Source organism: Triticum dicoccoides, chromosome 2B (genome assembly GCF_002162155.2).
Source record: "Triticum dicoccoides isolate Atlit2015 ecotype Zavitan chromosome 2B, WEW_v2.0, whole genome shotgun sequence".
NCBI lineage: Eukaryota > Viridiplantae > Streptophyta > Magnoliopsida > Poales > Poaceae > Triticum > Triticum dicoccoides.
The window spans coordinates 519,715,561-519,726,195 of NC_041383.1; the positions used below are offsets into that span (position 1 = coordinate 519,715,561).

Sequence of the window (10,635 nt, forward strand, 5' to 3'; positions counted from 1 at the left end):
CACCAAACTGACGTTCCCACTCGATGTAATAGGCTGATCTAACAGAGAATGTGTGAGATTTCGTTCCATTCTAGGCCACAAAATCCTCAACCAGTGAGGATAGTGGAATTCTAAGAATTCTTTCGACATCAGTAGGAAGAAATATATTCCTTAAGAGGTCCTCATCCCACCACTCTGTTATAGGGTCAATTAGTTCATCCACATGTCATAGTAAAATACTTCCCTTCTGTGTCATAACCCTCCGAGTTGGACTGTCCGGGATCCAATGATTCTCCCATATATTGATGCTTGTTCCTGATCCCACTCTCCAGATATGACCCCTTCTAAAAGTTTGGAGTCCCGCCACAAGGCTCTGCCAAGTGAACGAAGCTCCCTTTTTTGGCCCTGCCTTTAACAAGTTCCCATTTGGATAGTATTTTGCCCTCAAAACTTGTGCACACAAAGTGTTAGGATGAGTAATAAGTCTCCAACTTTGTTTTGCAAACATTGCCAGATTGAAAGCATGTAAAACTCTAAATCCCATTCCACCCCTACTCTTTGGCACAAACATTCTCCACCTGGCAAACCAATGCATCCTCCTATGGTCATCTGTATCCCCCCACCAGAAAGAGGCCATTGCATCCGTCATCTCCTTACACACCTTCTTCGGGATTTTAAACACCGCCATTGCAAAGACCGGGATAGACTGGATGATGGCCTTCAATAAAATCTCCTTACCCCCCATGGATAGGATTTTTCTCTTTCCATCCTTTGAGCCTGTTCACAATTCTTTCCAGCAAGTATTCAAATCTCTCACTCTTATCTAGACCCACTATTGCAGGTAGTCCCAAGTATTTATCAGAGATGGCTTCTGTCATGATATTAAGGTGGTGTTTGTTTCTCTAGTCTTAGGATTTTTTTTAGTCCCTGGGACTTTTTGAAAAAGACTCTCAAGGAGGTGCTTCTAAGGACTTTTAGCAAAAAGTCCCAAAAAAGTCCCATCATGTTTGGTTTGCTAGGGACTTTTTCTAGTCCCTACACCAAAAAGTCCCTGAAAACAAACACCCCCTAAGTTCAGCACAAACTTGGGCTTTTACTTCCACTTCAACATTAGGACTGAAGAAAATGCTGCATTTACCTTCACTTACTAACTGTCCCGAACTCGCACAGTAGTCATCCAGCACCTGCCTCAACAAGGTTGCATTGATCATATCAGCTTTCATGAGGATAAGGGAGTCATCAGCAAAAAGTAAATGAGACACTGATGATGCATTTCTGCACACCTTAACCCCTTCTATGCCACTGATTTTCTCTTAGTTAGTCTAGTTTGAAGCAATGCAAATGCTATATGCCGTTGCACACGTGCGCCCCTACATGGGTCACGCCCAATATTGGGGAGCCTAGCAATTTTTGTCTTTTCCGGTTTTTATATCCGGGCTTTCGTTTGATCTCTTCATTCTCTTTATTTATCTTGGTTTCTTTTCTGGATTTCTATTTTACCTATAGGCTTTTTTATTCAATTTCCTTTTTCCTTTTGCTTTTTCTTCTTTACCTACTTTAGTTTTATTTTTCCTTCCTTTCTCTTTTTCATTTTTATCAAATACTTTCAAAATATTTAAAAACTTTTGGGGAAAAATCGAACATTTTCATAAAAAATACACTAACATATTTTGAAAGACCCGTAGACTTTTTAAATTTTTCATGTACACTTTTAAATTTCATGAATGTTTTTTCAACATGTGTGCATATTTTCAAACCACATGATCATCTTATATAATGGACGATATTTTTTTAAAAGTGTGAACACTTCTTAATAATTACATGAATATTTTAAAAATAGAAGAGCACTATTTATTAAATATGTAATATTTTAGAGTAGATGATTTTTTATAAATATTTGATCATTTTAAAATTAAATATTTATTTTCAAACCGTGAACGCTTCTTAAATTACATGAACATTTTTTAACATATTTGATGTTTTGAATTATATGAATTTTCCTTATAAATTGTGTGAACAATGTTTAAATTACATGAAAATAATTTAGATACTACTCCCTCCGTCCGGAAATACTCGTCAAGGAAATGGATGTATCTAGACACAGGGGCGGAGCTACAGGGTGTCCAGGGTGGGCCGCGGCCCACCCTGAAATTTTGGGTCAGCCTATTATACATATAGATCTCTAACTGGGCCAGAGTTAAAACACGGCCCAACACAGTTCTCGGTTGACCCACGCAGCCACGCCAGTCCACATCGAGCATAGCCCTTCGTCCCGACGCGGCGATGCCCTCGCACGATACTGCTCGACCCCGACGCCCAGCCGCCTCGCCATCGCCGTTCCTCGTGACCTCGCTGTCCGTCGTTGGCCGGAGCCCAGCCGCCCGGCGCCCAGGATGCTCCCGCGGTTCCACCTTTCCTTCCCGTCCGCCCTGCCGCCCGTCCCTCTGGTCCGGCAGCGCCTCCCTGCACGTGCCCCTGCCCTGTGTGCGGCTGCGTTGTGCCCCTGCCGGCCGCCGGCGGCCGGCCGCCTGGCGCCCCTGCCCTTGCCCCCTTGCAAATCCGACGGTAGCCACTACCGCTCAGTCACCACACCAGCCCCTCGAATATCCCAATTAAAGGTATTGAAATACCCTAATTTCTGACTTAGGTTTGATTATATTCGCAAAAAGAAGACTTAGGTTTGATTTTTTTGCACTATGCCATCCAGTACGTGAATACATATATAATTTTGCACTAAATTTAATTGAGAACTTCAGTATGTTGTAAGACCATATTGATCTACTATTTCTTTATGATATTTTTAATTAGTTAGAATGTTCGATGTGATATTGCTTGGCAAAAAAAATAATTAGAGCGGACCACCCTGTTGTCAGATGCTAGCTCCGCCACTGTTTAGACATATTTTAGTTCTAGATACATTCACTTTTATCAATTTCTCCGACGAGTATTTTGAGACGGAGGGAGTATATATCATGCAAGTTTTTTTTGGAGTGGAATATATATCATGCAAGTATGCGAGGTTGTTTTCGTCCCTTTTTAATTTTCCTTTTCCTGCATCTGCTGCAACCTGCAAGCCCACAACAATCGGGAAATTCTGCATTAGGCAGGCCCATATCGGTACCACATCACTCGGGAGATTTCGGGAGCACCTAATTAACGAGTGCTCCTTCGGGAGCCTCGCAAGGATCAGCGCCACTTGGCGCGCTCTCAGCCATTTGCCACATGTCGCGCTCTGGGCACTTCCTCCAGATTTTGTTTTTTTATTTTTCTGCATGCGTTTTTGGCTTTTTAAACGGGTTTTTTTTACGTTTTGGTTTCTACCGGTCTTCCCTAGCTTTTCGACCAAATTTTTTTTTCAAAAAAAATAATTTTTTTGCGCAAAAAAACGCATTTTTTTCGTGAGAGTCACGGTTTTGTTTTCGCGAGAGGCACGGTTGTGCTTTCGTGAGAGGCACGGCCGTGCCGCTTGAAAACGAAAAAAAACATGTTTTCTGTTTTTTTTCTTTCGCGAGAGGCACAGTTTTGCTTCCGCGAGAGACATGGTTGTGCTTTCGCGAGAGGCACGGGCGTGCCTCTATCGGAAAGGGGAAAAACGTGTTTTCTGTTTTTTTTTCGCAAGAGGCACGGTTTTGCTTCCGCGAGAGGCACGGCCGGGCCTCTTTCGGAAAGGGAAAAAACGTGTTTTCTATTTTTTTTCATGAGAGGCACGGCTTTGCTTCCGCGAGAGGCACGGTTGTGCTTTCGCGAGAGGCACGGGCGTGCCTCTTTTGGAAAGGGAAAAAAACGCGTTTTCTATTTATTTTTCTTTTGCGTGAGGCACGATTTTGCTTCCGCGAGAGGCATAGTTATGCTTTTCACGATAGGCACGAGCGTGCCTCCTTCGGAAAGGGAAAAAAACACGATTTCTGTTTTTTTTATTTCACGAGAGGCACGGTTTTGCTTCCGCGAGAGGCACAGTTGTGATTTCGTTCAGAGGCACGGGCGGGCGTGCCTTTTTCGGAAAGGGAAAAAAAACCCGTGTTCCCGGTTCGGTTTTTTCGTCGGTTTTTTCGTCCGGTTTTTTCGTGAAAAGAAAGTTCGTCAAAACCTATCAACATGGGATCTAGTTTTGAAGATCTCGACGCGAGGAATCCAACGGTGAAAGCGGTTCGAGATTTGGACGCACGGTTTAAGAGATAAAATGTTTTGAATAAACGAATCTACGAAAAAAAGGAAAACTCACAGGTTGCGACAAGTGGCGCACATGCAGCGCGCCACTTGTCACAACCTTGGAAAGTTGAAGTAATCTCCGCAAGGAGTACTCCTTAACTAGTGATTTCGGAGAAAATGAGCATCATCATAAAAACAGCTGATACAGAACGTTTCTCTCTCTCAAAAAGAAAAAAAACTGATACAGAACGTTTGCAGATAGTCACGCAGCCACCAGCCAGTCAGGCGGATATCTTGGGTACACTCAATGATGTATAGAAAGAACTGGATTTCAGTGAAGGAATCCTTGGGGTACAGTTTACAGAACGAAACACAGATAAACGACCTACTCCATTCTTCTCGCTGGTTGCTACCCCCTCCGATTCATATTACTTGTCACTGCTTTAGCTTCAGGAGTAGTAAATAATTTTACGAGCTCATCACTTGAGGAACCTCTTGAACCAGCCGGCAGAGCGCTTGGGGTACCGCTTCCGCCCATCGCCGTAGTCTACGTAGTGTAATCCGAAGCGCACCGTGTACCCAGTCGCCCACTCGAAGTTGTCCAGCAGCGACCACGCGAAGTACCCCTTCACGTTTGCCCCATCCCTGACAAATGCAAGCAATTAATCCACTGTCAGATAAGTATAAGGTTTTAAGGTTGTTGACAGAGTTGGAGTTGTCCGACCTGATCGCACTCAACAAGGCAACAAGGTGCATGTGGTGGTACTCTATCCTCGCATCGTCCTTCAGTGCTTCCGCGAGTGGTAGGCTCGTGTTGGTGGTGGTTTCACCGAGGCCTAGATCGCAGAGGCAAATAGTTCTGTAAGTTTAAGTTTCAGTATGTTTATGTTTCTATGAGAGGGAATATGCTCACCATTTTCGGTGATGTAGATGGTAGGATTGCCATACTTCTCCTTGACATAAAGCATCAGATCACGTAACCCTTGAGGGTAGACGTAGAGCCAAGGTAAACCAGTCTATATGCATGATATTTACGGAACCGAATCAGCACACATGAAAAATGTGGAAACAATTATGGAAGATTTGTTTCTATGTATGGAAGAGGCAAATTACCTGAAGACCTATGGGGGTGCCATTTCGAAATCCTAACATAATTGGAAAATTAGTATATATAGTAGAGATGGTAAAGCTGCAATATTTGTACTTTGAAATCGCACAAACAGTACACCTAAAATTTGATCCTAAAGGAAAATGATTGATCCAAGACTCACCGGTAAGATTAGCTCGGGCATCTGTATTGTAGCTCTTCAGGCCATTTGATGGTGGAAGGTTATCAGCATAGTTTGCAGTGTAGTAGTTGATACCAATGAAGTCGAATGCACCCTTGACCAATTTAGATTGTTGTTTGGTGAACCGCGGTAAGCGATCTCTGACAAGTCTTCTCATGCTCAGTGGGTAGTCTCCTCTGGTTAGGGGGTCCATAAACCTGCAGGCACTCCTGGCCAGTAAGATCATTTCCATCTAGACCATGACAACCAGAAAATGCGTGGATCACAGAGAACTTACCATCCAAGCATGAAGTCTGTAGCACGCTTTGCTGCATCACTGTCGGAGTCTGAACGGGAGAAGGGAACAAACCAGGCTGAGACTAAAGTTATCCCAATCTTCCCCTTCTGAACGACCTGCGTTTGAATCAGTCATCGGATCATTCATGCACAAATAATACTGAAGGTCTTTCGTTAATCACCTTATATTTCTCTCTGTATAATTTGACGGCCGCCGCATGGGCGAGTAGCTGATGGTGGGATACTGTGTAAGGCTCACTTGCTGAATCTCCAGCGCTGCATTTCCCCATCTCCCAGGGTGAGCACCTACCTGGCGCAAGCACACCCATTGCATAGCCCGCAACGCTCACGGCCCAGGGCTCATTGAATGTGATCCAGTGCTTCACTCGGTCCCCGAACTCCCTGAAGCAGACTTCAGCGTAATCCTTATAGTCGTTTCTGCACCAGCGGCGGTACAATTAAATTATCTTTGCATACTATTCTGCGGTCGTACAAACAACATTGGAGAGAGGAAAAAGAAGAGAATAAACAGTATCGCTAGTTCGATGGCTCTGTTGTAATATGGCTAGTTCGACGGCTCTGTTGCAACATCATGGGTACAGGAAATAGCATTGATTTCAAGTTAGCTTTTACATTGATTTCACGATGCTTTTTTAGCACTTACATGATATTAGGGTTAAGAAACCCTCCGTATTTATCTTCTAATGCCTGAGGTGAATCCCAGTGAAAAAGGGTCACAAATGGCTGCACCCCTGCAAAATTATAACCATTTCTGATCTTAAGAATCATCCGGTGAAATAGAGAACAAATAGTATGATGTTGTCTGCAGCATTCAGGTTGACACCATTGGGGAATAAATCTTAAATAAATAATCAAGGCTAGATACATCTACCTCTGGATAATAGCTCATTAATCAAGTTGTTGTAATACTCGACGCCTTCTCTGTTCACTCCACCTCTCAGAGTCCCATCTGGCATGCATTCATAAGGTCGATGTGAACATTTTCTAAACTTATATTTGAATGATATGCAGGATAAAGACAGAACATATGAGGACTGAAACATATATTTGGTCATACCTGGAAGAATCCTTGTCCATGATATGGAGAACCTGTATGCATCCATTCCCATATCCTTCATGAGGCGCACATCTTCCTGCGGTATTTGCGAAGCTGATATCAATACTACATAACTGTTTTTTTCCTTCTGAATTGGAATTAAAATTCAATGACCTTTTCATAAGTGCCATCTTGATCTACATATTTGAGCATATAATTTATGAAAAGCTGAAAATCCAGGATAGCTAAACTAAAATATTAGTAACTGTATCCTTGCCTTGTAAAGATGGTAGGAATCCACTGCAACATCCCCGTTGCTTCCGTCGACAATTTTGGCTGCAAAAAATCATTCTGAATTTTATTGAAAAAGTCTCTTCTGCTCATTGATACTCTTGTTGTTGAAAGGAAAATCGTGATTTAACTTCAGACTTACATGCACTACTTTACCAATAATCACCCCCATTGACCCGATGGATAGAAATGCGTTCCCGCAAAAAAAAAAGATAAAAATGCTACTCCCTCCGTTACAAAATAGATGACTCTAAAGTTGTACCTACAAAGTTGAGTCATCTACTTTGGAATTGAAGGAGTAGTTGCCTTTGAAACTTACAATTATTGACATACAAAGTGTGCTTATATATTCAGACTCGTTAGGCGACTTGGGTGGCAAACCCTACCCGCTACTCTCCGAGCTCCTTCCTTCGTCTTGCTCCCTCACTGCCGCCGGTCAAAGCCCACTCGGTAGATGGTGACGGCGGGTCTTCCTCCTCGTGCCCGGCCGGCTTGGATAGGCCGATACGGCCATTGCGGCGCTCCGAATTGGTGGCGGCGCAGTGCACTGCTCGTCGAAAGCGTGAGTGGTTGGGGTACGGTGGGCGGCGCTGCCGTGGAAGGTGCTCCCAGCCGCCTCGAGGCTTCGGCTCGAGACCGTTGTGGCCGTGTGTACACCAACGGATCTGGCGCCGCGGGTGGTCCTCGCGTTTGTTGGTCGCTTGACCTGGCGGGATCTACTTCCCTCACGGCTGGATTTTGCCCGAGCTCCGCGGCGGGCGGCGTGGGTTGTTTCGATCCTGGCCGGCGGTGAGTTCCCTGTCTGGATTAGTTTCGATCCTGGCCGGCGGTGAGTTCCCTGTCTGGATTCCATCATTTGGCCCGTTTTGTTTGGGTGTTCGAAAACCTGACCATATTGCGGAAAAAGTCCAAAACAAACTTTGAAATTGCAGACGATGACTAAATCAAACCCTAAATTTTGAATCCGGGAAATTGATACTCTGAACTTGTAATTCCGGTCTATTTTGAACCTAGACCTGCTTGGCACCCTGGGAATAAGAAATTCCCAGGGGATAACCTGCTACTCATAATTTGGGCCGGCCCATATAACACAGATCGTGAAATTTAAAATACATTCACGCATTTCTAAATTTTGCAGAAGCTCAAAAATATTCCTGTTTTCTATTTTTCGCACAAATTCAATTCCTTTTGTGCTTTTAGTTTTTTCTCGAATTTTGAAATTATATTTACATTTTTAAAAACTGCTTGTTATTTCAAAAATAACTCTAAAAAAATGTTCAAAATGTCCATAGTTTTTCACGTGCTATGAATTCAGATTTTCAAAAATAGTGTCACATTTTATAAATAAAGCTTTTAGAATTTTGTAAATAATGTTTTTAGAAAATGTTTCGAATCGTTGGCTAAGCACTTGTCTGGGCTGCCCACTAGACATGAAGCGAGCTTTAATTTTCCGAAAGCTGAACAAATTTTTTAAGTGCGAACACTTTTTGATACATAAACATTTTCTGGAACCTGAACATAATTTTAAAGTGTGAATGCTTTTTTAAAATTTAAAAAATAGGAACAAATTTCGATATCTGACCAGATTGTAAGAAAATATTTTATGACATCTAAAAAATATCACAAGTTTTCAAAAATGTACGGACCAATTCAAACAAATGTTTATGCAACGTATAATAATATTTGCGTGATTGAACAAAATGATTTGTACAATAAAAAATGTAGCATTTCAATAGTGTTTACGAGTTTCAAAAAAATATGTTTGTGACATTTTCAAACAAAAATGTGTGTACAATGTAAAAAAAGTTTGCGTGTTGTAAAAAATTGTGTCTTAAACTTAATAGAATATACTCCCTCCGTTCCCAAATACTTGTCTTTCTAGGCATTTCAAATGGACTCAACATACGGATGTATGTAGACATATTTTAAAGTGTAGATTCACTCATTTTGCGCCGTATGTAGTCACTTGTTGAAATCTCTAGAAAGACAAGTATTTAGGAACGGATGGAGTACTTGGCATGTGTTTGCAAAAAGTGTCTACAAATTTAAAATGTTGAACCATGCAAAGAGTGTTTGTTTAGTTTTATAAAATGTTTATTGTCATTAATAAAATGTAGACATGTATTTTGAAAAAAAATATAACCTTGTATTAAAAAATTGAAAACATTTAATTTAAAAGTACATAATGTATTTAAAAATATCAAAAGTTTATCAAAAAATCTTTTATGTGTGCGTTAAAAATGTATATTGGGTACGAAGAAAAAATAGACATGTGTAAAAAAGGAAAAACAAAACAAAACAAATAAGGAAAAAAACAAAGAAAACCCAGTGCAGTGGGCGCGCGAGCGACACCGCTAATGGGCCGGCCTAATTCAGCAAATACTGGCTAAATCCTCTCTCAAGGTTTAAAATAGGCCGGGATAAGAAAATTTGGTGTGCTGATTTCAGGGATTGAGAGTTCAGGGTTTGATTTAGCTTTCGCCGACAAATTCAAGGTTTGTTTTGGACTTTTTCCCCACATTGCCAGCCTGGCCTGGCACGACCTGGCTATAAAAAGGCCTGTACCGTGCCGGCCGGAAGGCCTGACTTTGAGGATCAGTCTGGCACGCAAATTAAAAGGGAAGATAACTCTTTTTGTTTTTTTGAGCAACGACCAGCTTCCGTGGATCAGCCCAGCAACGACCTCGTTCACTGTTGACCAATCGGCTGTTCACAATTGACCGTCGACTATTCAAAAAAGTTCATAGATTAAGCAAAATCGCAAATTTAAAAAAATTAAAAAAATTATGAACTTGAAAAAAGTTCATGAATTTGAACAGAGTTCAGAAATTTGATAAGAAATCCACAAAAACGAAAAAGTTCATAGATTTTGAAAACAATTCACAAATTTGAAGAATTTTTCTGTAAATTTGAAAAAAGATCATTGTTTTGGAAAAAGCTTCATGAATTTGAAAAAAGTTCATGAATTTGAAAAAAGTTCACACAAAATTGGAAAAAAATGAATTAACGAAGTTTCAAAAAATTCTGCATTTGAGAAATGCTCACAGAAAAGTTCTTGATTTTGAAAGAAAATCAATTTTTTTAAAAGTTCACAGCTTAAGCAAAATTGCAAAATTTAAAAATTTATGAACTCGAAAAAAGTTCATGAATTTGAACAGAGTTCAGAAATTTGAAAAGAAATCCACAAAAACGAAAAATTTCATAGATTTTGAAAAACATTCACAAATTTGAAGATTTTTTTTGTAAATTTGAAAAAAAATATCATTGTTTTGGAAAAAGGTTCATAAATTTGAAAAAATTCATAAATTTGAAAATATTCATAAATTTGAAAAAAATCATGAATTTGAAAAAAATTGACACAAAATTGAAAAAAATGAATTAACGAAGTTTCAAAAAGTTTCTGCATTTGAGAAATGAAATAAAATCATTTTTTAAAAAAGTTTGTGAATTTAGAAGTTCTCAAAATTTTAGAAATTCACGAAATTGAAAATAGTTGTGATTTAAAAAATCATAATATTTTTATTAAAAATAAAGGAAAAGAAAAGAAAGAAAAACAAAACAAAAACCCTGGTGAATAAGGCCCACCGAATACCC

At 40.5% G+C, this 10,635-nt stretch overlaps 1 protein-coding gene across 1 annotated transcript in view; it reads right to left on the minus strand.

The window, feature by feature from the left end:
* Positions 1–4,384: 4,384 nt before the first annotated feature.
* LOC119367938 (beta-glucosidase 12-like) overlaps positions 4,385–10,635 on the minus strand; it is a 7,793-nt gene continuing 1,542 nt past the window's right edge. The window contains exons 2-12 of the mRNA XM_037633311.1: positions 7,028–7,086; positions 6,772–6,847; positions 6,586–6,663; positions 6,358–6,445; positions 5,876–6,131; positions 5,695–5,810; positions 5,400–5,614; positions 5,242–5,273; positions 5,042–5,144; positions 4,853–4,964; positions 4,385–4,773 (exon numbers count right to left, since the gene is read on the minus strand). Of these exons, the coding sequence (XP_037489208.1) occupies positions 4,608–4,773; positions 4,853–4,964; positions 5,042–5,144; positions 5,242–5,273; positions 5,400–5,614; positions 5,695–5,810; positions 5,876–6,131; positions 6,358–6,445; positions 6,586–6,663; positions 6,772–6,847; positions 7,028–7,086 (1,301 nt within the window). The 3' untranslated portion in view covers positions 4,385–4,607. The remainder of the gene's footprint in view (positions 4,774–4,852; positions 4,965–5,041; positions 5,145–5,241; positions 5,274–5,399; positions 5,615–5,694; positions 5,811–5,875; positions 6,132–6,357; positions 6,446–6,585; positions 6,664–6,771; positions 6,848–7,027; positions 7,087–10,635) is intronic.